Source organism: Astatotilapia calliptera, chromosome 16 (assembly GCF_900246225.1).
Source record: "Astatotilapia calliptera chromosome 16, fAstCal1.2, whole genome shotgun sequence".
In the NCBI taxonomy this organism is placed as follows: domain Eukaryota; kingdom Metazoa; phylum Chordata; class Actinopteri; order Cichliformes; family Cichlidae; genus Astatotilapia; species Astatotilapia calliptera.
In genome coordinates, this window is record NC_039317.1 from 9,272,105 (window position 1) to 9,299,757 (window position 27,653).

The 27,653-nt window shown below is 41.6% G+C and overlaps 2 protein-coding genes across 2 annotated transcripts; both read left to right on the plus strand.

Moving 5' to 3' along the window:
• The first annotated feature begins 622 nt into the window (after positions 1-622).
• Positions 623-22,337, plus strand: trappc10 (trafficking protein particle complex subunit 10). Its single transcript, XM_026144767.1, has 23 exons — positions 623-818; positions 5,512-5,593; positions 6,597-6,732; positions 10,227-10,426; positions 11,185-11,380; positions 11,502-11,613; positions 11,754-12,001; positions 12,112-12,258; positions 13,677-13,791; positions 14,098-14,174; positions 14,379-14,470; positions 14,981-15,121; positions 15,538-15,647; positions 15,756-16,288; positions 16,377-16,518; positions 16,856-17,014; positions 17,333-17,562; positions 18,007-18,107; positions 18,241-18,364; positions 18,712-18,876; positions 19,107-19,287; positions 19,759-19,953; positions 20,576-22,337. Exons 1-23 carry the CDS (start codon positions 758-760, stop codon positions 20,821-20,823), a joined length of 3,795 nt encoding a protein of 1,264 aa, XP_026000552.1. The 5' UTR covers positions 623-757; the 3' UTR covers positions 20,824-22,337.
• Positions 22,338-25,112: 2,775 nt separating this feature from the next.
• Positions 25,113-27,358, plus strand: LOC113007929 (protein DVR-1-like). Its single transcript, XM_026144995.1, has 2 exons — positions 25,113-25,542; positions 26,311-27,358. Exons 1-2 carry the CDS (start codon positions 25,266-25,268, stop codon positions 27,162-27,164), a joined length of 1,131 nt encoding a protein of 376 aa, XP_026000780.1. The 5' UTR covers positions 25,113-25,265; the 3' UTR covers positions 27,165-27,358.
• Positions 27,359-27,653: the final 295 nt, after the last annotated feature.

Sequence of the window (27,653 nt, forward strand, 5' to 3'; positions counted from 1 at the left end):
TTTTTCCCATATGCGTTTTCAGGAAACGCTGCAGTGGATATTTGTTCCCCTAGATGGCAGCATTGCATTCCTCCCTTCTAAGTCATCGTCAAGAAAATCAATGTATTAACCCCTCCCCTCTCCCTTTAGTATATTTATACAGTTTTCAATAAAATAGTCTTATTAGTTTGGTTTCTTTGTTTGTTTCTTTTTAATTCATTAATTTGCAATATACATGACATGTTGTAAAAGTTGTGTTCACTTTGATTCTTTTAATATGTATTGGTTACTGACAGCAGATTCCAATATTTTAAATAAAACATTTAACCAGCAATTACAGACGTTTTCTTGCATCCCTTTAATGTATTGTCCCTATGACTAAATTGCGTCTGTTAACACCATCTATCAACGTGCAGCTGTAGTGTAGCGTGGTGAGATCCTTGCTCTAAACTACGCCCGAATGAAAAACAAAGAAGAGGACCAGAAACCGCAACGGAGTTTTCCAATCCTCATCCTCATAATTTTAGAACACACGCACATCTTTAAATTGGTGCACAGCACACCACAGAAAAATGCTGGCTTCCTGACAAACCTGTCATTTATATCCCCCATGCGAAAAGCGCCTGCTGGCCCTTTAATTACGCACGGCTTACGTACTTCCCGGAAGCGCAGTGGGGACACAGGCCCCATCGATTCAACACAACTGCATACATAAGCACTTACTAATAATAAAGCACTGTTTGTATGTCATTTTCATGGAGTGCTATCGCTAACACATATGGCGGGTCAAGAGGAAAAGCCAATCATCTATACCATGGAAAACAAGCCGATTGTAACATGTGAGTGTTTGTTAAACGGAGACGTTCACTCTTTTATTTTTTATGGTCTTGACAGCTAGCCCTGCTAGCTGCATTCATTAGCTTATTTTGGCTAAGCTAGCTGTCACCCTTACAATAACCAATTTGTAGTCGCTGCTTATGTGTATAGCAATTGGGGATGGCTTATTTCCAAACTGTTAGGCTGTAATATTTTTAGACGTGCATACTGCGCCGTGTTCGTGTTAAATGTTCTCAGGAAAGACGGTCTCTTAGCTAGCTGCACTGATTAACAGGCCCAGCTAACGATAGAACGTCACGGACAGGTGCTGCAGTTTTAGTGGGGTATCATATTGTTCCTTGCTATACAGCCACAGTTTTCCCTGTCGGGACCTCGAAAAGTAGCTGCCACAGTGAAGAGTGAGAGCTGGGCTCGGTTTGCCATTCATAAATCCCGTGGAGTGTGGTAGAAGCTTCATTGGTGGGGTTATTATTTTAGGGAGCGACAATGGTGGTGGGTGCCAGCTTCATCTGATTTCGCAGTATGTATGTTTCGCAAGTATAAGAGTAGATAGAGGCTCTAGGAAATGGGACTATGAATGAAAATCATTGGTGGCGCACTTTGACGTTCAGACATTGGGGTTCACAAGCGAAATCGCAGGTAGATCTCAGAGTGTGGATATAGTGGTCCCTTGTCGTTCCATACGGGTTATCGTGTGTCCTACACTAGACGGTTGCATTCTGTAGTAATAGGTCCTTTTACAGATATAAAATATGAAGTTAAGGCCTTAGAGATTGTAATGCTCTTAACAGTAAATGTAATATGAAATGAAAATGACACCCTACTGTTGCAGGATTTATTGTCAGGGTTTCTGTGTAAATTACTTACTGTCTCAAGTTGGATACTGAAAACGCAGTTTGTGTGTCGTGTGTGTGATTGTAATTGTGCATAAGTGGAGACCTCGGGTTACACTCTGGTTTACTCTGGCCGTGTGATCATTGATTTACACAGAGCTTATGCCACTCAAATAGTGTGTGGTTGTGTTCTTGATGATAGCAGAATTAACATATGATGAAACATTGATTCGCTCAGCAACATTTAGCGATGAGGAGGGATACATCAGAGTATGTCTATGTAGTAGATGAGCAGCAATGTGCCAAGTGTGTGAGAGCAGCTAACCCAATGCAAGGATCATCAGTTTGCTTTGCAGCTTCAGTAGCAGCTTTTGTGAACATCCAAAGTTCATTATTGTTTGCATTGCACTGGGTATATCAAGAACTGTTGAGCTAACACAAACAACTGCAGTATCCCAGTGTGGGTGATAAAATGCTGAACTTCAACAGTTAAATATGGCGCTTTCAGATTAGAACAACAAATCTGAATTGTTTGTGCTAAATTGACCAAATTACAGAGTATACAGGAAGACATGAACTGTTAGAATGACCAGTTCACATTTTGTCACTGTGATGACGGTACAGGCACATTATTGAAGTCGTACAGATTTTAGTATTTGATACAATAGTTAGGTTAACCTCTTTGTGTCCTCAGTGCTTTGAATTTTGTTTTTCACTTGGTATTTATTTTGGTTTTATTTGGGCAGAGGCAACAAAACCTTTTTAGTTAGTTTTAATGACTGAAACTGTTTGATAAAGCTTAGGAAAAGATCTAAAAGAAAAAAAATATTAACGCTGGATGTGGAAAAGTGAAGTTTAAATAGTGTGTTTAAAAGCGATTTAAGGAGTGCTTTTGCAAATGTACCTCACTCAGTGTATTAGGCACTTATGCAAAGGAAACGGCAGAATTGACTGATATTTGTGGCACTGTTAGGGTGAACAAGATCCACATGCATATGTTCTGGTGTGGTCAGAATGTGGAGGGTATGGTGATACATGAACCAGTTCTCCACCTGCTGCCAGTGGTGGTTAGACTGGTCCTCCTGTTCACACCCCGCAGAAAAAGCAGTAACTATTATCCCCATCTCTAGTCTGATGGACAACTGCTGGCGACATCGAGGACTGCCACAAAAGAGTCAAATTGACCTGACGTTGAGGTTGAAGTGCTGACCTTTTGGGATATTTGGTTACATTTTGTTTCATAAACCATGTGGTTTCCTTTTACTTTTCAAGTGTATTCAAAGAAAACATGGTTTCACACTGGTTCACTGGCTGTGGCCTGTTTGCAGTGTAGCTTTAAACAAGTGCTAGTCACTGTTCATCAAAACCCACACATCTACCTTGAATGACAGCTTGATAATTTCTAAAATTGGACACCATTGTTCTGCAGGAGTGGTGACTCTACCAGTCCGCGCTGGTAAAAGTGGATTCACGGAGTGTAGGAGGCATATGGAAGAGGAGCCTTAAATTAAAAGCTGCATGTCTGAACCATTATGTCATAGTCACAGTCACAACTCTTTTTGTAGTTTTCTACCCTGGTCTGTATCAAAGCAGTATCAGCAGGAGTGAGAGGGACTCTTTTATTTATTTATTTATTTATTTTTTGTAATCGCAGGTGGGGCGTGAACAACGAGTCATGTAGCAAAAGAAATCAGATGTTTGTTTTTCCAATAGCAATGGCTGATTCTGGCTCTGTGTAGGGCAGTGCACTGTGATAACAGGTGCTGATGCATGCGTGTTTTTGCACTTTTATTTTTGCATTGCTGATCATGTGCTCTATTATAGCAACTGGCACTGCATAGAAAAATAGACTGTTTAACTCAAATCCCTGGCTTTAGGTATGTGCTTTCTTTACTACCAGTGATTGATCTGTAGTTTTTTCTGCTTTCTGTCAGTTGAATCTTTTACGGATGTTGAGCCATGTGTGGGAATATAATGACTGCGACTGTGAAGGCTAGTCCAGACTGTATTTACAGATGACACCGTGATGAAAGAAAGGATTGACAGTGTTAAACTTTGGTTGTGTAAATATCTTAGCTTGAGTAGCTCTGTCTTTAGAATAAAAGTGAATGTGCTTTGTAATGAATTCTTTTTTCTTTTACTTTTTGTTTAATGATAAGCTGTAGATGGCTAGAAATCTCTGTCACAACAGTAGCACTTGTGCTAGGACATAGCAATCAGTTACAATACAAGGGTATTTCTATTGCTTTTTGGAAGCATGCGTTTGCTGTGCAGAAAAGAGAGAAGTAGGGGTTTAAAAAAATCTATTTGTGCTCCTAATATTGTGTAGTTTAATAGTCTAGTCTGGAGCTGTGTACAGTTGCCTCCTGGACAGCTTTAAATATAAAAAAAGAAGTAGAAATCCCAAGAATGATGTTGTGGAAGCAGAGGAGGCTTTATTCTGGAAACCTTGACATCATTTAGACCCAGAGGGCTGTTAAACAGGAGGCAGCAGATATAGAAGAAGAGTGCAGTGCAGGAGGTTGATGCTGCCAGACTAGCCCGACGAAAACTTTGACAACATTTTCCCTAAATTAAAGTGTCATCACAGCTTGACTGTCTTTGCATCTGGTGAGGTTTTATTGCAGATTCTGAAGGTGTTTAGAGTTAAAAACCATTTGTCACATTGTGCAGTGATTGTTTACTCCATTTCTGATATTTTCATACAAAAAAGAATTCACTTTGCATTTTGTTCCCAATTCTTATTTTTTTTCGGTCAATGTTGTGTGTTCACATCAAAGTGGCGTTGGCAGCATCTGACAAGGAGGTGTTTGATGAATCATGTGACTTTTCTACCACCCAGAATGATCCCTATGACAGGTACAACAGAAATGTTATCAAGTTGTTCAGAACAGAAATATAACAGTAAAATGCAAGACTGTTGTAAAAAAGGAAGAAAAGATGAAATCCAGATTTTAGTTCCAGTTAATAAGTTTATCCTTAAGCGCGCTCTCAGCGCTGCTGTTGGTGGCTACATATTAGAGCGCTGAAACTTTAAACTGGACCAGTTTAAACATTAAAGATTACAGGCTGATAAAGGAGACGTGGAAATCACTTCAGTTTGTCGGAGATCAAAGTGAAATTAAGTTGATTTATTGAGCAGGTGTTCTTGATGTGTGTTCCGTGTTCTAGTAACTGCATTTAGTTTTTATTCTCAGATGCAGAGTCTGTGCTGTTTAAGGGTTTGAGAGTAAAGGTTAAACACAGAGACAGAATTCAGACTTTATACAAGCACATTTGATACGGGTGGCAAGCACAGTGTAGGTGTCCTGTTTTAGGATCAGATATTAATGCTTGTTGTACACTGATTATTGTAAAATTGTTTGCTGCCAACAGAAAACAAGAATCAAAGAATAAAGCATCTAAACATCTATATTATTGATTATTGATTCTAATCAGGGAAACATAAAGATATTACACCCTTGTACTGTTCCCACCCAGGGAGCATCCAGGAATAGTGACGCTATTTTCTGCGGAGAAGGTTGGTTGATTTCATACTTGTTGATCTCTAATCTGGAACAGGTTGGGTCACATCATAGGTTACCTTGGCCATTTACCCTAATAAGAAGTGAATCATCTTCGTAGAACAGAAAATGAAAGATTAACCCTGAAGTTACCTGGATAAGGCCTCTGCTCGCTCTGTTTTAACTCAGGTGTGACATCCTTTTATGCTGGTCGGGGAAACTGTTATTGTCAAGAAGACATGAGAAAAAAAATTTTTTTTAACAACAATATTCCATTACCACCCCTTGAACTATTGCATTTTTTTTTTTTTGCGATGACCTAATTTTTAACCCACCTTGTCTTCCTGTTTTTGTCTCAGGTGCTGGAGATCAGGCCTTGTTTACTTCTCTTTATACCTCATTGGCTCAACAGCTTCCCAGAGAGCCAATGGAGTGGAGGAGGTGAGTTTGTTTTTCTTCTTCTTCTTTCAAATTTCACAGGTCAGTGTTTCACCAACAACACAATACATTTGTATTACATTTATTGATCACACAGAAAAACCTCAGGAGCAGAGCACAATGAGAGACGTTCTAGAGGAAGCAAAGGTGTAAAGAATTAAAAGAGGAAGTAGGAGGTCCGTTCATCACAAACCATAAATGACATTTACAGGTGCAGCTAAACTGCAGTAAAGACAAAAACTGGTTGATTTGGCTGAGCATGAAGTGTAGCAACAGAAAAACACAAGGTTAGACATTAACGTGATCTCAGAGGTGTACTTAGTAATATTGGATGGTTTATTATTAATCGCCAGAGTTGCCTTAATGACTGGAATACTGATAATGTAATTCTCTCTGAGACATGATGTTTCATTTGAAAGCAAAGTGAATATTGTTGTGTATTAAAAATATTATGAGCTGGCATAGCAAGCAGAGCTTCTGATGGTCTTTTCTGAGCTGTTATCTGCACTGCGTGGATATAACACTTCAGGGTTTTGTTATCGTTATGACTTCGGCCAGAATCAGTTTATCCATCTGTTTGTGGTGACGGTAACCACATTGAGTGAAGATGGGCGGCTTTTTACATCCTTGATCTAATTTTCCCATTTTGTTATAACAGGAAGTTAACAAAGCAGCATTTATCTTCATCCAACAGAAAACACATCAACAATTCTGAGGACAAAATGGAAACTTGCGTGTAGTAATACCATTTCTAAGATACTGCTTCTGTTTCCTCCTGATATATTTGAAAAGACAGTGTGAGGTACATATTACATCAGTAAGACAGATTCTACTGGTGATACAGTTAAAGATATGATGCTCTGTCTTCATGGATATTTTAGAGTTTATTAGGTTGGGTTTATGGCAAAAGAATCCATTCGATAGAAAGATGACATTTTGTGCTATAAACTGTAGTCATTGTAAACTTGTGTTTGTATACTGATGCTCTGCTTTCATTTTTGTGCAGGACTTATGGCCGTGCACCAAAAATGATCCTCCTTGAAGCTAATTTTGTCCAGTTTAAAGAGGAGTTGCTCCCAAAGGAGGGCAACAAGGCTCTTCTCACCTTCCCCTTCCTCCACATCTACTGGACTGACTGCTGTGTGAGTACAAAGCACACACAGATACACAATCTTATTTCGCTCTGCTTGTCAGATCAGGTTGAGCATGTATTCTCTAGCCTGTCTTTGGGGGGGTCCTTAGGTTGATTCAAAGCTCCATAAACTCGCCTTTATCAAATAGCTGTCTGACAGAGAGATAAAGACTTGGTGCTGTTCAAGAGAAATTTGGAAAGGTGTTGGCACATTTTGTACAGGAAGTGAGAGTAGTCGAGTCGTAATAAAGCAGAGTTTGTTTAATCCATGCGTGTTTAAAGATGGATGTGACTGCCTGGATGAGTGTTGTGTTTATACTTTTATGCTCACTGTTCATCCCCTTTCGCATGATGCTGTGCAACAAAACTGATGTTGCATCTTCTGGCATAAGCTGCTGCTTTTGTGTTGCTTCTGCCGGTCACGCACATCACTATTTTTATAACGTAGCGTACTGTTCTACTGCACTTGAGTTGTGTTGAAGACGTGAGCATACAATTGTGTATCAGTACAGAAGTTAGACCGACATGACACTTGGTCTTATGTCTTTGCTTCTGGTTTTCACTTATTGTCTTCGTATGTCAGTGCTGATGTGGCGGTATTCCACACCTGTCGTTCAGGTGAATATTGCAGCTCTGGGTCTTAACTGCGAGTTAAAATAGAAGTGGCTATGTGATCACGTTACCAGCAGTTTGTGAAGAAACCAATGCAGCGGGAACACTTTCAAAGGTGGGTCTTTTTAAAAGAGGTGAAAGGTGGCTGAGTGCAAGATATGGAAATGTGACGTCCATCAAGGCTGACAGGCACATGTATGTTGTTTTCCATATAAACACAAAGCTTTGAACAACCCATCATCAAGTGTATCTCGTTTGCAGAGCCTTTCTCAGCAATTATCTGTTATTACACGGATGGCTTTCGCTCATCCGCAGCCAGGCTAAACTGAACTTGACAAAAGCAAAAGCAGATGGGAGAAAAACAAGAGAAGCAGGAACCTGCTGCTGGTGCTGACTGAGCAGTTGGTTAGTTTAAGGAAGTGCAGTCATCAGCTCATGACTCATGACATTTCCTAAGGACTGTGGGTGTAGTATACCTGCATTAAAGACTGCCTTTGTAAAACTTGAATGCTTTCTTATTTGTAAAAGCAAGCAAACCAATGCCTCCTTGACAAACAGCTTTGCAAAGTGTGTGTGAGTTTAGTCCCATCTTTATTCAAGAGCAAGGTCTTTTGATTTGAGAGCATTTCTTAATTCCGTGTCCCAGAACTGTAGTGGTTTTCCTCAAAGCGTCATGCTTGCAAAGGTGCTCAGCTCTTAATGAAAAGTTGAATAATGTATGTGATATTCAACTTGCTGCTGTCCAAGCACACGCACACACCACATGAATGGAATTGCTTAATTTGTTTAAGTAAAGAAACAAAGGCTTTTTAAACCCCAAGGTGCTTCTTTTGCAGTTTCCTTGAGTCACTTTGTCACTATTAGTACAGAAACCAAACACAGAAGCAGTACACTTTCAAAAGCTTATTTTGTTTGCTTGTTTGTTTGTTTGAAAGAAGAACTAAGTTCTAACAAGTGAAACAAAGCTGAATATGGAGGTAATGAGGATGCTGGCTAAGTACTGCGTGTCCTCCTGCACATTAGACATCTGCATTTTGTAAGCGAGTAATGTAAAATGCAGGCTTTACTTTGCGGCTTAAATAAAATTGTTCACACTCAGCTTGTGGGATGACAAAACTGCCAAGCAATTAGCCGACTGTTGGAGGCAGTGCCATTCTTGTCTAGTGAGGTCAGCCTCTTCAGTCACAGGACTGTCAGGCTGAAGTAATCTGCCACTATAATTGAAAAGGGAATATATGGGAATCCCATAGCTACATTTTAAAAGAAAGAAAACCTTTTTTATTTATTTATAAATGAATAAAACATCATAAAGGCTAGATGAAGTTATTTTCTGGTAACTTGTGTCACTTTAGGACAAATAGGTCCTGACTGACTAAAAGTTAACTTCCAAAACATTGTGTAATACCAGGACTTCAGTTTTTTCTTTCTGGCGGGTGACTGTTATATAATAACTGACTAATCATATTATAGCCCACCTCTTCTCATTTCCAGCCAATTTAAAACAAACACCACCCTCGAGCGGGATTCATTTAGAGCAAGCCACTTGGCAAATCCCAGTCACAACACCACATCAGTACCCCACAGATACAGAGGTTTAGTTATTGTCAATATGAACTCGCTGGCCAGCATTCTTTCTGTAGTTTCAGTTTCCTGATATGCTTTGATGTTGAAATATTCTCACTGGGTACAAAATGCTCTTAAAGAGGAAGCATGTTTTTCTTCATTTGCTCTTTAGTTACAATCTGATGAGTTAAAATTTTATTGATCCTGATTATGTAAAGTACAGCTGTAGTAAAATTAATATGTTTGTACTGCTGTGGTGTGGTGTTGGCAAAAAATTGGCCAACGTCTAGGATGGAATAAACCGCAGGTATATAGTGCACTGTGATGATACTCAAGCCAAAACATGTGCAAAGAAATGAGCTATTTGCAGTTGTGTGGATGTTGTATATTTCCCAGGTACACCTTGCTAATACTCTGGAATATTGGCATGATAGTGTCACACAGTTGCTGCAGATTTGTTGGCTGCCGTGATGCGAATCTCCCGTTACATCCACATCCCAAAGGTGCTCTATTGGATTGAGATCTGGTGACTGTGGAGTGAACAAATTGTAAAGTTCCAAAACCAGTTCAAGTTTTGTGACCTGGTGTGCTATCCTGTTGCAAGCATCAGAAGACTGTACAGTGTGCTTACATAGGGATAGAGATGGTTGGCAACAATACTCAGGCAGCCTGTGGCATTTACACAATGATTAGGGGCCCAAAGTGTTTCAGAAGACACCCCCCACACCGTTATACCATTACCAGCCTAAACAAAGCAGGACGGATCTGTGTTTTTGTGTTGTTGCCATAGACTAGTATCTGAATCTTGGCAACAATCGAGACTCAGCAGACCAGGCAGCATTTTTCCAGTCGTCTATTTTCTAGTCTCTCTAAGCAAACTGCTTTCCATACCATGATTTTAATAAGTGGTTATTTGAGTTACTCTGTGGCTATTCTATTCAGCCCTCTAGCATCAACCAGAGAGCCCACTTTCACTAGGTTCACTACCATGCCTCATTCAACATCACTGAAGTCACCTTTCTTCCCTATTGTGATGCTTCAGCAGGTTGTCTTGACCGTGTCTAAATGTATTGAGTTGCTGCCATGTGATTGGCTGAGTAGTTATTTCCATTAACAAGCAGTTGAACAGGCATATGTGCATATATACCACTATGCAAAAAGGTAATTAATTGCATTATAAAAATGAAATAACTTGAACTAAATCACATCAATGTCTGGGTTGATGACTAATTGTTTTTAAACCAGCACCAGTTTTCTTTCATATTTTGGCAGCCAGTACTAAGTCTTCATAAAATGCCTGACTAAGCAAAATGATGTGCTTTATTGTAGGATACAGAAATGTATAAGAGCTCCGTGAAGGAGGACATGATGCGCTGGCAGAACAGCCTGAGGACCCACGGCTCATCAGACTGGGTCATCATTGTGGTGGAGACCAATGATACCAAGAAGAAGAACAAGACAAACATCCTGCCTCGCTCATCCATTGTGGACAAGATCCGCAGTGACTTCTGCAACAAGCAGAGTGACAGGTTAGCAGGCTCCTCCTGTCTAAACAAACTCATTTGGATGAAATTAGAAAGACGTGACGATGTGTAACACACTGACTCCCTTTACAATGCTTTATTAGTCCCAAGTTTCTTCTTTTTCTGGAGTAACTGTCAAAGGTAATTGTTCTACAGAGTAATTTGAAATGTGATGTGTAAGTCTGAAATGATTATTTGATTTTTGTAACGATTGTTTGATGTTATGTTTCTGAAAAACGTCATGAGAGCCTTTCTTTTTATCCCAAAACACACAGTTTGTGAATCTCTAGCGGTGGGTAGTGATGAATGCAGAGCGTGATGCAGTCTAGGGAGAGAAAGTGTACTATAAGTTATTTCTACACTTACAATGTACAAAACAGATGTAAATGTGCTCGATGTTAGAATTTAGAGACATTCTCTGAAAGTCTATCGTAGAGGTTCTCTAGATGCTGCAGTTTACTGATTTCCAAAGGGATGACATGAAGAGTCTGAGTTGAAATTTTAACTTTTACAAATGCCAATTTTAGCTGAACTATTAGGATGATTTTCACAATTAGAAACCCACAGACTGCTTTATGTTTTAATTATTTTATTCACTTAATTTAAAAACATTTTCACTTTTATTTAAAAAAGTGAAATAATAGTAATTCATTGCTTTCTTTCACATGTTGTCTCAAAGCAGTTTCTGTAATCAGTGCTTGCTAAATCTAAGCTGCCTTGTGGATTGAATCTTCCTTATGAAAGACTTTTGTCTTTTCATCCAGGTGTGTAGTTCTGTCTGATCCTCTGAAGGACTCATCTCGATCTCAGGAATCCTGGAATTCCTTGCTGCTAAAGCTGCGAACTCTCCTCCTCATGTCCTTCACCAAGAACCTGGGCCGCTTCGAAGATGAAATGCGCACACTACGAGAGAAGCGCACCCAGCCGGGCTGGAGCTTCTGTGAATACTTCATGGTCCAGGTACATGGAAAGAAGCGCCAGAATGTAGGCCTGTGTGTTATCCTGTCCTTGAACTCTGTCCTAGAAGGTTACAGGAACCAAGTGTTGATTTCCAGTTTTGTCTTATGTGTGTGTCGTGCAGGAGGAGCTGGCCTTTGTTTTTGAAATGCTGCAGCAGTTTGAGGACGCCTTGGTCCAGTATGATGAGCTGGATGCTCTTTTTACCCAGTATGTCCTTAACTTTGGAGCGGGAGGTACGTAATCACCTCATTATTATGCTTTTGTTTCAGTTTGTCTCTGTTAATTAAAAGAAACACTGTTTGCATTTTTATTTCCATTTTCAAAGGTACGCGCTAGTTTTGTTTTTGGTCATGCTAATCCGTTTCTTTCACAGATACTGCTAACTGGCTCGGCTCCTTCTGCGCCCCAGTGCGTAACTGGAGTGGCTTGTTGCTTCGGCGACCCATTGACATGGAGAAGAGGGACAGCATCCAGCGTGGAGAGGCCAGTCTCTTAGACCTGAGAAGCTACCTGTTCTCTCGTCAGTGCACTTTACTAATCTTCCTCCAGAGACCCTGGGAGGTCACGCAGAGAGCGCTGGAGCTGCTCCACAACTGTGTACAGGAGCTCCGCCTGCTGGAGGTAATAAACACAGATCGTACCATTTCTAATGGTACGAGTGGCCTTTCATCCTCTCTTTCTACAAAATGTACTTCATTACTTATCTTAAAATGCTTTCTTATGTTACTCAGGTGCAGGTCCTTGAGGGAGCCCTGGACTGTTGGGTGTTTCTCAGCTGCTTGGAGGTTCTGCACAGGATCGAGGGCTGCTGTGATCCAGCCCAGTTAGCTGCAAACTGCTCCCATACTGTTGGTCTCTGGGCGTATGCTACAGACAAGGTACCACACACAAAATAAAAAAAAAAAACAAAAGTCTTGCTTTTTTTAAGCTTGGGCTTTAATAACTTAAGGAACCCATTAGCAGCACCTTTAAGCTTCCAACAGATCTGTTGGACCTTACCCCTCAGCCCTAAAAAAGGCTGAAGGGGTAAGGTCGCCAGCCTACGGGGCAGCAGGTTTTTAAATGCAGTAGCTCACAAATGCTTCAAATGGATACCATAGGTGTATCTGCTAGGAGGCTGAGGTAGGGCTGCCACAAACAATTATTTTGATAGTCGACTAGTCACCGATTATTTTTGCGATTAGTCGACTAATCAGATCATCATCCATTGGACGTAAAATGTACAGCTTATTGCACCAGCAGCATCTGCTCTTATATAACTATCATTAGCTTACAGCTTTAAGTGTTTAAGGTCTGTGCTAACTAAAAATAAAGACAAGATGATAGTTTATTAAATTTTAATGAAATTTGCAGATTGTTTCTGTGAAATTTAATAAACTCCTTGCTATCTAAAATATAACAGGACACCGGAGTATATTCTCGAGCATCTCACACTTCTGATAATCAATTGTCTGCTTGACTTTATTCAGCTGTGTAAAAACTATAACTTTAATCTCAGCCAAACCGATTTACTCAGGAACAAATAAAACACTAAAAAAGCCAAACAATAACATTTTTAAATTATCTAAGTGACTCATATTTCGTGTTTAACCTGAGTAGCGAAAGACGGCGGTGGGTTTGAAAATGATTTGCCGGGAGTCCGGTGTTCTCACGGCTCTAGTGACCTAGCCCCCGGCTCGCTATCGAGCTAGTGGGTAACAGACGTCTCCGAAAACGTCGGAGCGCTTTTGAAAATATGTGATGTCTTGATAAACTGAGCAGATGTTTGAGGTTTACACAGCTACATTCTCGCCTGAAAATATGTTAAACGTTTATTTTGTGACCCAGAAAGAATAATAAGAGTAACATTAAAACTAACTAGCTGCCACCATTGTTGGAAACTGAGCAGGGCGCTATGGATTCTGGGACACAGCTACTTCTTCTTCGGGGTTTAACGGCAGCTGGCATCCTTGTACATGCAGTGCTGCCATCTTCTGTTCTTATTCCTGCGTCTTTTGGGATCTTACAAAGCCTCAAACAACGCATCGAATATTTAAATTAGTCGTCGACGTAATCGTGACTAGTCGACTAATCGTGGCAGCCCTAGTAGGAGGCCATCGCCCCTGCCAATAGTTTCTACATACAAGAGCACTAAAAAGGTTACTTGTCTGTATTTTTCCAAAACTGCTTTGCAGTCCATTTCTGTCGAATGAAGAAATGCGCTTAACCTTTTATGTAATAATTTAAACACCAAGAAGTAGGTATTATGAACATAAAATGGCCTTTTTCCAATGAGTGTTCTCTCTGCGTTCTGCAGCTGAAGTCTCTGGGGGAACTCTGTGGCTTAGTGTCAAAAAATGGACCCAATTCTGAGGACCTGAACAGGACTGTAGATCTGCTGGCTGGGCTCGGGGACGAGAGGCCTGAGACTGGTAAGTTTTCACATTCTACCTTTGCTGGGCAGTAATGACCACCTGATTTATTTATTTATTTTTTCAGTTTGTCACTTTTTTTTAGATTAAAAGTACAGGCTGTTCCCAAAAACATGGCTATTAGTTGTAGTCTCTGCAGTGCAGCACACACAGGCACAGTGCCTCTTTGATCTATGGCAGCTCTCTTAAGTCACCATGGTGTGCCTGAACCCTCAGGGTTAGACTTTACTCTTCACTGCCTCTCTTATTTGAAAGGGAATAAATAACCACATGTGTTTTTAAAATCTCCTTTGTCTTCCTCCACAGTCAACAGTTTGCAGAGCCCGTACAAAAAGCTGAAAGAAGCTTTGTCGTCTGTCGAAGCTTTTGAAAGGCACTATCTTGTAAGCCACACATATTGCCACAGTTTGATATTTTATTTCATTGGTTTACTAAGAAGGAAGTTAAGACGCATTCTTTCAACTGTTATCCAATTTTTTTTTTAATCATCATTTTTTTAATGATGTAATGTCCTGAAAGCTTCAGCAGCAACAGCTCATTTGATGATCTTTCTCTTCTACCACCTTGTTGGCTCCTTCTTGCATCAGGAACTTTCTCATGCTGCTATGGAAATGTACCAGGCCATCGGCCGGCTTCGGTCTGCCAGACTGGTGGGAAAAAGTCTGGCTGAGTTCTACATGTAAGGAAGAGTTAAGCTGTTGGTTTAATTAGGGTATAGGCAGGTCTGTTTGAGTTTTTCAGGTTGATTAGGCTTCTACTATAGAACTGTTTCCCAATTAGAGCCTATGAATACCCACACAGGACTGAAGATAATTGAGAGGAATTAAGTGACATTAATTATATTGAGCATAACTATATGAGGTCTAACTTAATAGTCAAAAACCAAATACTTATGATGCCAGAAATAGGCTGTCCATCTGCTACTGGCTCATATTTGATGTCATGCCAGCCAATAGAGAATAAGTGAGTGGGCAGTATTTGCATGCAATTTCATACATTATAACCTGCAAAATAACTTTATCAGTGTACAAAAGGAAAAAAAGAAAAGAATTTCTTCACAAATATATAAAAATCTATGATGATGACAATAATAATAATAATAATGATGATGATGATGATGATCTCTATCATTTTCTATAATGAAGAGGAACAAGATGATTTGTTTATATGTCTTTTTTATGTAACACAGGAGGAAGGGAGATCCTGAGCGGGCGGAAACCTTCTTACAGGAAGCTCTGAAGTCATACGTGTCAGAGGGGTGGAGCCTCCCTGTGACTCACACCAGGAGACAGGTTGCTGAGTGTCAGAAGCTGCTGAGCAAAACTGAAGAGTATCCTTCAGAGCCATGAGACTAATTAATGGGCAAATATTAAAACATCACAGTGGTGCCAAGATTTAACATTACTTCACAGTACTAAACACTGAAGCACATTTATTACTTTCCTACTTTCCTATTCATAAAAATGGTTGCACTGGTCAAAGTTAGTACTTTAAAAATATGTCCTTTAGTTTCTTTATAATATAAAGTCGGTTGTTATGGCATCAAAATATTTACATGACCTTCTATAAGTTAGTCTAGTATTGTCATCAGTCAGGGTTAAAATAGGCTGAGCCGCTGATGATGTGAAACCTTGTCTGGTTCGGTTTGGCCTTGAAGGTAAAGTAGGGGTTCCTGCTTTGTTCTTCCAAAAGTTGTTTTTGAAGTAGTGAAATGAATTATTTGGTTTCCTTTACAACCCCCCACAGCTACTTACAAACCAGTGCTTTGTTGGCTGGTGATGTAAATCTGACGACGGACGAGAGGAAACACTTTTGTCAGGAAATTCTGAGCTTTACTGGCAAGTCTGGAGACCAGTGTAAGCACTTCTGTTTAACTCCCAATCAGCTGGAATCCACGTTGTATTTATAATTTACAAAAATGTGCACATCATTAACGTGCTTTTTTTTCTTCTTCTTGCTCTCAGCTCACAAAGTTACCCTCAGCATGGGCGTGTTTGCACAGCTCACGCAGTTAAAGTTCCATCCAGCAGCAGCCTCGGTGCACTCTGGAGCTGTCCTGCAGGTGGAGCTCACTCTGCGGTGCTTGATGCCCGTGTCGGTGCGCATCCAGCAACTAGTCGCCAGCATTCACTTTGAGGTGGATCATGGAGGGACTCATGGGAGGTCAAAGGGAGCTCAGAGACGAACGCACCCAGGGACAGTAGTGTTTAGACAGAGTAACTCATCAGCGGGTCCTCCATCCTCCGCAGGCGCCGGGCCTTCATTAGAGCTGGATGAGATTCAGGACAGGAGTCCTTCGGACAATTCTCTCAACTCTACAGGAGTGATATGTAAAAACACTCACCTGCTCATGCGTCGTCATGACAGCAACTCACCCCCAGACACGCCTAACTGTATCAGCCCCCCTACTGTTGGAATTAAGGAAGGAGCCCAAATGCTGAAGGTGCAGGATGTAACATTAGAGCCTGGGAACAACAGCATCACGTTCACGGCACCAGTAAGATGCGACCTTCCTTCGGTCATAAAATGTCTCTTTAACTTTTCCCCCCTCACACTCTCATTTGTCCCTCTGGTTTACATTGTAGAGTGGACAGCCAGGTACTTACACACTTCGTCAGCTGTGTGCCACAGTCGGTGAGGTGCAGTTTATCCTGCCTCATATCTACCCGTCGGCCCAATATGAAGTCTATTCTCAGGAGCCCCAGCTCACCGTGGAGCCTCTCTCAGGTCTGAATACTTTTTTTGATTAAAATCAGATTCTTCATGTCTGGGGCTGTTGTGTTTGTTACACTTGGAGTTTATTTGCAGCTTTATTAGCTTAAATTCTCTAATAGTTTTCTGTAATTATGACCATATAAGCATAAAGAGTTTGAGGTTGATAAATTCTAATAAATGATTAGTTCAGAAAAATACTTTAACTTTTTTAATTTTAACAGCTCAATAGCTTAAAAAAAGTTAAATAAGTTTTACCAGCTCGTTTGAGCTGATCAGACTATAAATATTCCACTTACCCATAAGCCAGCGCAGCATGTGTGCGTCACTGTAGTTGTGTCTGTGTTTTCAGAGCCACTGTTAGCTGGTCTGCCTCAGAAGGTGAAGTTTACTCTGCTGACGGGTCACTACACTGTGAAGAAAGGAGATGCCCTGCAGCTCAGCAACACAGAAACAATGCCCATCCTGCCCTCCACCAGCTGCACCGCCCGAATCAGTAGCCCTACTTCTGGTCAGTAACTACACTGAATATAAGAAATGATTCTTTTAAGATAGTCATTTGGAGCAGTGATCTTTCCTGACAGTCCACTTTACGGCTGTCATTCTTTCCATGCCAAACTGCTTAGATTATCTCACCTGTTATTTGAGTGATGTCGTCTGAACTATATGGATCTCCACTGTGCTGCTGTGTGGGTGGGTGGGGTTTGCACAGAATCTTGGTGTTCATGTTTCGGTTCAGAACTGAGTTGTGCCCATAAACAAACAAACTCATAGATACGGAGCTCTAAGCTTCACGCGGCCATCTTTTCTGTCCCCCTCTTGTGTTCAGAGTTGGTGGGTGAAAGCACTTTGTCCATTCAGTCGTCTGAAAAGGTGACGAGCATCAGCCTTCCTCCGGCCCCTCCCTACCACACTCTGGAGTTTCAGCTGGAGGTTTTGTGCATAATCCCGTCCGGGGCTGACCGGCCCGCCAATGAGAGGCTGACTAATGGGGAGGTCCGCCATCGACCACGGAGCTACAGTCATCCCGACACACCGATGACCGCCATCGATCAGAGGGTGAGACACAAGACATGTTTCTGTGGGGGAGATGTGAGTGACGAAGCATGCTACATATCACTGGTTTTCAAGCTGTGGGTGGTACCTGTGTATAGTGTGGATTATGTTTTCTAGTGATCAATCGATCAGTTGTCCATAAGATGATTAATGACTAATATTCTAATAAATGTTTTAAGTTATCGTGAGGGTTTGCTACTTTAATGCTTTCACATTAGAATTGATGTTTTTGTGTGGTGAAGGTTTTATACTTGATATTTGATGACCTCACTTTGGGCCCAGAGATATTGTAGTTTTGTTTTTCTTTCTTTTTTAAGATAAACAATTGACTATTTTAAATAGTTAGCTGACATAAATTGTAAAGAATATGATTGTTAGTCATCAACCAAATACATATTTGCCAGATAGCTGATAGTCTGAGAAACGTAAACTTGTGTGTGTACACAGATGTCTATCGACTGTCCGTGGTCGATCTACTCCACACTGCTTGCCCTTACCTTCTACATCCCTTTCAAGACCAAACACTCTTTGCTTTCTGCTGGTAACAGGCAAGTCTCTTCCTCTTTTTAATTAGTTTTTATTGTTGGGAAAGATGAAAGTTTAGATTTAACTTATTAACAGTCTTTACCACTACCTTTCCAAACCTGTCTGACCTGTGACCTGTTGGACGTGATCCCACAGGAAGTACATCCAGGTGTGTGTGCAGAATGTGTCAGATGTTAATTTTGCGCTGGCAGAAGTGAAGCTGACAGAGAAGCAGCACGCATCGCTGGAGCTCCAGTCTCTTAACACTAAAACACAACAGGTGAGCAGAAAGGGGTAAAAAGCCTAACAAACATCTTCCTTTATTTTAAATAATGACACCAGTTTTAAAATATGGTGAATGCCTTCTGTAATATTTTGGGTTAAAGATGGCTTTATAGGCTGTGTGCACTGTTTTGCTTATTTTATACTTGATTTTGCATTTTGGTGTTAATTTGTCTGGAAACCTCTTGTCATTGTGGACGGAGCCCCAGAGTGTTTTCAGATTCCTTTTACATCAGGATAGACAATGTCATAATACATTTTCCATCTTAGATGTCGATTAGAAACATCAGAGCTACATCATCCATGGACTCGCACTGATGTCTGGTGTGTATTTTGTGTGTCTAGCTTCTGTGCTGTAAGCACAGTGTGTTCTGCTTGTGGGAGGTGAGGTGGAAGGACGACCTGCCCTCCTGTCTCCAGTGTGTTTTCTCTGCCAACTTTTCTCCGCTCAGCCAAGACATTTCTGCCTACAAACCTTTCCACTACCAGTTCCAGCTTGAGAGAGTCACTGTAAGTCCACTTAAACTCCAGATTTAGGTCCTTTTCATCTAAATGCGTAAGTGAAGCAGTGATTGTGTTGTCAGAACGTTAAATATCAAGACTTTTAAAACATCTGAGCAAATTCTGTTTGCAAGTGGCTACTTTGTATGGATGGCTCATTGTAGGAGTTTAGTTGCAGTTAAGTTAGCCATTATCATTAACTCTCCCACCCACTGATAACCTCTAATTCATGTCATCAGACATTGTACAGCGTGAAAGCAGAAATCTTCCCTCCTGCTGGTGAGCAGCGCTGCCGCTCTGGCGTCCTCTGTGGACTTGAGGTGTGTATAACACGACTGACTGAACCAGCAGAGGGAGAGATTGCAGAGGACAGCAAGACTGAGACCGATGGCCCCAAAACCACCAAGCTCATGTATGAAGGTATGCTATCAGCTCCCCTTTCTGTCTTTTTTTTTTCTTCTTTTTAATTAAATCAGATTTTTAGTTGACCGGTCAGTTATTTGAGAGGAATATTTGGCTGAAGAATATAAAAATGGCATTAATTTCACACAACACTCAACGTAGAAATGCTGGTGCCTAAAATCAGCTGCTTGCCAAAAACTGTAGTTCTGTAAGAGTTAATATCACTTTTCACAAATACCAAGATATTAGCTGAAGCGGTGGATTTATCACTTTATAGATCGACTTGCTTTTGTTCAGATGTGCATATGTATAAGAGCCAGGCACTCCAAGCAAAACCATCTCTTCAAACTATTCTTCAGACTCCTTTTTGCACATGGCCAGACACAAACAAGGCAAAATAATTTAAGGCAACAAATAGTCTGTTTGATTTTGTTTGATTTCGATAATGTGAAACAATTTTAATAGTTGTGTTTGCATGCATGTCCACAGTGGCTGACAGCAGCAGTAACTGGGCGGTGTGTGGGAAGAGTTCAGGGATGGTGCTCATGCCAATGACGGCCAACGCCACCCACAAAGTCCAGATCGAGGTGATGCCTCTGTTTGCTGGACACCTTCCCTTCCCCAAGATCAAAGTGCTGAAGTACCTGCCTCACACTGCAGCAGTGGCCATTCAGCCAGATCCCGGTGAGACCTGCTAAACCTTCAAGCCTTTGTAGATGTTTATTCATAAGGGAAGTTCAGAGTGTGCAGCAGCACAGCTTATTAGTTACTCAGCCTCACTAGTTAGGAGTTGCTTTGTTTGTTCCATGCAGTTGCTCAGGTTGTGCTTTATTTACCTTAGAATTACCTTTGTGTTGTGTGACGCCACAATGCAGAACATTGTGTGGATTGGTGACGCCCTCTGGTGATTCCTGTGGGGTTTTTCAGAAGGTGCTCCTAAGTTTGAATATGACAGTCCATGCCGCCTTGTATTTGACCACCGTTAGTGTGTCACCACTCACACCAGTGTCATTAGCATAGTTTCATCATTTTAACATAAAAGCAGCATCACATTAAAATGTAGCAAATGATTGCAGTGGAACCGTGTTTTCATTCACACTGAAAAGGAGAGGATTTATTTTTTTCATTTTTATTTATTTATTTATTTTTAATAGATTTGTGTTTTACACACTCTGTTTGATCTGCTGGCCTGTTAGCAGTTCATCCCCAGATCTTAGAAATAACGTTCCGGTACAAAATGCTTTTCTTCTTCTTCTTCTTTGTCATTTGGACAATCAGTAACTTGTTTATTCCTTGGCGCTTTCAGACAGTTGCGTGGAGAACGACAGCCTATCCCTGCTGGACAAGACGCTGGATGATCAGGGAGACACAGCAAGCATCCGCAGCCGGGGTAGCGTCCACTCTGTGGGCAGCGGCGACCAGCAGCAGAAAGGCGTGGCCATGCCACGACTCGAGCCTTTCAGCCCTGGACAGGTGTTCAACCACAGCCATGCATGCCAGGTCCTGGTGCTGCCAGCTACTGACGACCACATCATGGAGGTCAATGCCACATGACCCTGGTGACAGCGTCACCAACAACCTTCACGTAGGACTGAACCTGTGGCCTGGATGGACTCTACTGAGATTGTTTTAAATCTGGGACGACTCGGGTCCATGAGTCCATTTCTGCGGCTGCAGGTTGTCGGTATGGACTCACTCCTAAGCATGAAACCCACTGCAGACGTTACGGACTAGCCAGTGAAGAGCCAATGACATCTGCTGATTAAGTTTAAATAAAGATTTTTCTTTGCCATACTTTGTACATAGCTCATTGAATGGATTTATAGGTATAAATATATATATATAAATAAATAAATATATATATATATACGGACTGATCAGTGAGATCGGTGCCTGTCGTACTATTTCGAACTGAAGAAGGAAAAAAAACACTCCTGATTGTCCCGTGATGCACCAAAGCCCTAGATGTGTGTACGCCTTGACCATCTACTCAAGTACTGTAACAACTGAGTGTGTCCAGCTGTTGTGTGCCTCTTCAGTAGTCATCTTTTTTTTTTTTATATATTTGAGATTTTTGCTTGTTTTTGAGTCATTGAACTCTGATGTGTCTTTGGAGACGTATCTTATAATCCCAACAGACTCCTTTGTCCTAGTACTGAGGTAAATAATAATAATAATCTCCCAAGTTTACTACATGATTTCAGCATGATAAAGGTCAGTCCAGCACACATGAGGCACCAAAAATGAAAGTGTAGAGCTATTATTGAAAATGACCAACGCACCATCTGTGCTGATGCAAAGAAGTAGTAAAAAACAAATCGAATCTAAAATAACCCGGGTTACCTGTTCAAATGTCTGAACGTGTTGCTCTTCTTTCCATAGTATAGATTAAATGTGCTGCACAGGATTCTAAGTACAGGCTTTAGTATTTCTACTCTTGGGTATAAAGATCTTTAAAATGTTCACGTCTCCAAAAATGCACATAGATGTGCTAAAGAACTTCTATTTATTTTTAACAAAGACAAAGCCTTATGTTTTCTGACTCAAACGAAAACATAAGAATGAAACTCTCAAATATAAACCCGGCAATGACACGAAAGGCTCCGATTGTAGTGGTGTGTGTGTGTGTGTGTGTGTGTTGCATTTCTGTTCCGCTGTAGCTCTGTGTCCATGGACGTGATCAGATGAGACTTTTACACGAGGATCAGCCAGTGCACATTGTCAGTGCATTGTTTATATACTGGGTGTGTATATTTATTGTGTGCGTGCGTGTGTGTGTGTGCGTGCCAAATCCATGTCCGAGCTATGCACACATACCGGTGATGTCGAATGGATGAGTGAAATAAGCCGCTGTTAGATTTATTCATACATTTGTTTGAAAGGATGAACTCTAGCTACTTCTACCCCCGCCCTCCTCCACCCTTGTCCTCCTCTGTGGTGCATGCGCACACAGCGCGACTACAGCCTCCTGCTCCTCTTTGACCATTGTACATACTTATGTGTAAATAATGATTCAAAGGAAAATCATCTTTGATTGCCAACTATATTAAAAAAAACACTGGGATCTCCTTGGATGTCTGTTTTCTATAATATCATGTTAGCAAGAAAATGGGTTGAAAGATTGACGAGGCAACTGATTGACTTGTGTTGATATTTGTGCAGCATGAAAAACACAACAGGGTTTCTTATGGCCTGGTATGAACAGGGAATCCTCACTTGCTGACCTCGGTGTAAGAAATGATTCACAATGTATCAGTTTACAAGTCAAAAATATGCTTTTCCCAAATGTTCCATGTTGACTGTTGTTATTAATCAAGTGATTTTTGTGGAGGGAAAAAAGTTTGTTTTTGGTTTCTTACTAAGAATTTATTGAAAGTACAAAAAGATGCAAAATGAGTTTTAGTAAAAGTAAGAATGGAATGGAGGGAGGTGTAACAGTGAAGCTGTAAGGAGCAGAGGCAGTGAAAGTGGATGAGTTTAAATACCCCAGGTCAACTATCGGAAGCAATGGACAATGAAGAGAGTCCTGGCCGGGTGGAGGGGGACGGTGGAGCGACTGAAGATGGAGGTGGCTGAGTTGAAGATGTTCAGATTTTCGTCATTTGTGACCAAAATGGGCAAAGACTGAGAATGAGTACATGAGAGGGGATGACTCTGAGCAGATTGAAGACAAATTTAAAGACGAGGTGGATAGTAGATTTACCAGGGGGATGTAGACCAGCGGTCCCCAACCCCCGGGCCACGGGCCGGTTTGGTACCGCGCCGCAAGAGTTGAGGCTAGGGTGTGAAATATTTTTTTTTATCGGTTTTTAGCGTTATTTTTATTAAATCATTTTTACTGTTAACTCTGTTTCCCTGGGTCTTTTCCCACATGTTATGAATACATTTTCTTTTTTTTTTTTCTTTTTTTTGGTACTGGTTTTATTTTGTTGAATTTATCCGCAACACCTTAAAGGCCGGTCTGTGAAAATTTTGCTGGAAATAAACCAGTCCGAGGTGCAAAAAAGGTTGGGGACCACTGATGAAGAGGGTAAACGAGGACATGCAGATGGTTTCTGCGACAGAAGAGGTTGCTGGGGTTAAAGTGACAGGTGATCAGCTGTGTAACCTCTAAAAGCAGTTGCTGTATGAAGATGATCCATGTCCCACCAGCCGTGCCTCTGCTTTGAGTCCTGCTCTGCAGTTTGAGAACCGTTTATTTAAGGGCAACACTGGCCTGCAAACACTGAGCCGGATACTTTGAACATGGCCAAAGTTTCAATTAATAATATAAATATATTAAAAGTACTGATTGTGAGCCAAAGGTTTACAGAGAATACACTGATCACTTGAATACCAAAGTGATTTTCTGCTTTTATTACAAGCTGATGTCAATGAGGACATGGACAAGTGGAGGACAAAAAGAGTGGCAGACCTAAAAAAAATATCCACAGCAGATTAATAGGACCTGAAAGCCACATCCTTAGGAATTCGGAAACAATCCAGCAAAGGAAACGGGAGAAGAAGCTGGGGTATCCCAAATAACACAAGAACTGGGGTGAAAATTCGTGACAATAGGTACAGAGGAGTTCAGGAGAGAGGTGCAACTGTGAGTGTCTGCAGCCAAATGTAAAACACGGTGGCGGCTCAGTCATGGTTTGGGGCTGCATTTCCACCAGTGGTGTTGAAATCTTGTCAAAATTTATGAAATTACAAATGCAGAAATACGAAGTACCATTAGATTTGGATCCACCATGCAAAACTATCTGACTGGGACTGGCTTCAGTTTTCAGCATGTCACTGATCCCTGAGCTGCAACATTACTGAAGCAGTGTGGAATCATCTTGACAGAGAACAGGACAAAAGGCAGCCAACATCAAGAAGCCTGGAGAACTATTCCTGAAGATGCTTAAAAAAACACTGACGTATGAGACCTCAGGAAGTCTAAGAATAAAGGTGATCATACCAAATATTGACGTTCAAACTCCATTTCTGTATTTCCATTCATGTATGTGTACATTTCAATAAAATCACTGCATCTGTTTCGTCTTTTCATAGCAGATTAATAAGAAGAACCACTCTGAGGGTTCACAGAGGGAACATAATATATTTAAAATGAGAATATGTTGGAATGTTTTCTTCTCATGAACAATTTTATCACTTCAGTTCTGTAAGAAGTCTTTATATGAAGCAGAAGTCAGTCGCATTATGAGAGATCATGAGAAGTTCATACCCTCAACGGGCGCTAGATGGCGCGATCGTCTCACCCTTTGAGCACAATTCAGCTTAAACGCTGTTGAATAAACTGGCCTGTTACTGCTGTGCCTTCTTATCTGGCAGACACATCCCGGTGTTACCAGTGTTTTCACTGAGATAAAGCCTCTGTTTGACATCACCGCACTGGCGCAGTAAAAGACCTCTCACAGGGTGGCCGGGTCATCCTCCAAGAGAGTCCCCTGGGGGCCCAGAATTCATTGTTGAGCTTATATTGACCTCCGTTTACAGTGAGGTTCGACTCACAGATCATATAAAACAAGACACACACATCAAGACTTTTAAAACTCGGTTTTTAAAAGAGACCAACAATGACAGAAGAGGGGACTTGAGGATTGAGATGATCATGTTTCTGGAAGCTTCTGCATTCAACATGTATTGGTGTTTAAAAAAACAATCACCTGTAAGTCGAATTACCTGGTGAATTTGACTCAGGGAGAAAGTGAGTCTGAGCCTATAAACAGGATGGAGGATATAATAAAAGCTGATTTTACAGTGTAAACAGCGCGATGTTTCCAGACTGCTTGGTGACTTCATTCAGGAATGTCATTGTTATTTCAAGGGACCTGTCCTGAGCTCAGCCCTCCTCCCCCGAGCTCAGCCCTCCCCCCCGCTTATCTTCGCCCGCTTCTCATTAACATGATTACGCAGCTGCGCGCCGGGATCTCTGTGAGGTTAAACTAAAGGTTACAGGTGAAGAAGCTCTGGAGCTGCCGAGTCCAAAATCAACCGAAAGTCCGGGCATGGCTCCTGTGTTGCTGCTGGCGGTGTGTTTTCTCGGCGCGTGTGCCCTTTCACCCGTGGAGGACACAAACAGGCAGGAGCAGCTCCTCCTGAGGTCCCTAGGGCTCTCCGAGAGGCCGAGGCCTGCAGGGAGCCTCCAGCCCCGACGCCATGTCCCCTCCGCTCTCTGGGGGATGTTCCGGAGGGCCGAGAAGCTCCAGGCTCTGGAGAGCCAGCCCTGCACGGTGTCCGAGTATGGAGTCCGCGGCAACATCGTCAGATACGTCCAAGACCAAGGTAGCTACTTGGAGAAGCTGATGTTAGTCAAAACATAGGATGCTGAAGCACTAGAACTATCGATACGAACGCTGGTATTGGTTGATCGATACTTTGTTTTAAGTTTATTATGTAGCCCACTGACACTATGAAAAATGTCTGAAACCTTTGTGTTGACTGTCACGTGTAATTGATTTAAAGCCTATTAAGAGATTTAATATCGAACATCGTCCATGGCTGTCAGCCTGTCAGTGTGCAGTATGCTGCCAGAGGAGGATGCAGTGCTGCTGATGGCTGAGATCACAACAGTGAGTGTTTGTGTGAGTGTCAGGGATAGTTATGTTTACCCCAAAGACTCAGCGGTGGCACGAACTCGTTATTTAGATTTACATTTTGAAAGAAAAATGATGAAAAAACCGATGGAAATATTGATTTGCTCTGATATAATTTACTAACATTCCTTCCAGGTTTGCTTTCAGAACTCCCCCCTATTTAAGCCTTAAAAAAGCATATCTGGCCTTTTAATAGCCAATAGCCAAGCTATATTTCATGTCTCTGCAAAGCTAGGCACATATTTATTCATTAAAGCTGATTCAGATACAAAAGGTGAAATAGTTACAAGCATTTCATGCTGGTAAGAGACAGAAGCTGTAATTTATTGAAGCGAAGACTGAGCTCCGTTGCATAAACAAAATGCACATTCTTTGCTCTGACTTGTACTCTTCTCTTGACTCCTGGAAAAACTGTAAGTTCCTTGTTAATCTTGCTGTCTTGGCGGATGTTTTGCAGGCAAGATGGTGTCTGGCTGGAGCAGCAGCTGTCAGGCTTGCCTGGAGAAGCATCTTTTCTTCAACATGTCCATCCTGCAGCCTGTGGAGATGCTATCTCTGGCTCAGCTGGAAATCAAGCTCCACTGGAAGCCCCTCAGTCCCGTGCAGCTGCTGCAAGGGTCCCAGGCCATTAGTGCCTCTCTTTATAAAGTGATCCGATCGACTTTGAAGGGAACTAATCCTAAGGCGAACCGCAGACTCCTGCTGTCCCAGTCGGTCCAGCTGCAGCCCGAGTCCACCTCCATCACCATGGATCTCACAGCGGTGGCAGAGAGCTGGCGCAAACCGGGGTCTAACTACGGCTTAAATTTAAAGTTGCTCCCTCTCGGACCAGACCCGGAAGAGTTCTTTCCGTTTTACCCCGGTAACTCCCTGCCGCTGGAAAAAGACTTCACCTTCCCGTTGGTTCAGGCCTCACTAGTGGCTGTGTCCCTCAACCCAAATCGGTGTCGGTCCAGACAGAGGAGAAGCGCCATCCACATCCCCGTGACACCCAGCAATGTGTGTAAAGCTCGCCGCCTCTACATCAGTTTTAAAGATGTCGGCTGGCAGGACTGGGTAATCGCCCCACAGGGCTTCATGGCCAACTACTGCCACGGGGAGTGTCCGTTCCCGCTCAGTGAGAGCCTGAACGGCACCAACCATGCCATCCTGCAGACCCTGGTGCATTCCTTGGATCCAGAGAACACGCCACAGCCCTGCTGCGTCCCCATCCGTCTCTCCTCGATCTCCATGCTCTACTACGACAACAATGACAATGTGGTGCTTCAGCATTACCAGGACATGGTGGTGGATGAATGCGGGTGTCGCTGAAGATGCTGGACACTTCTGATTGGCCTCCGGTCAGCAGATATTATCCTCTGATTCATTCAGCTGCTTTGTCCAGTGATGCGAGTCTAGAATTGTTGTTACTGCAATTTTTTAAAATGATTGTTTTTCAATATGTAATGGAATATGTTTGCAGACAGTAATTTTTAAAGAATTTAACCTATTTGCTCTTATTGAAAGCTCTTGTTTGTCTTTTGTTTGAAGTCTAATGAAATAAAATTAGGAATTTAGTGTTTTTCAGTTTTAACAATGGCTTAAGTGGTCTGTTACACATCGCTTGCAATACTGGGCGGCATCGATCCAACAGCATTTTCTGAGTCCAAGACCTAAAAGTGAGTTAAGTTTGCTGATTTTGAAGTTACAATCTCAAGTTTTGTTTAACTAAAAGCAGATTTTAAGAACTATTTTGCTTTTAATTAGGTGTATTTGATTTAAAATGACAAAAATCAAGATCTTAGTGCTAAATCTTTGACA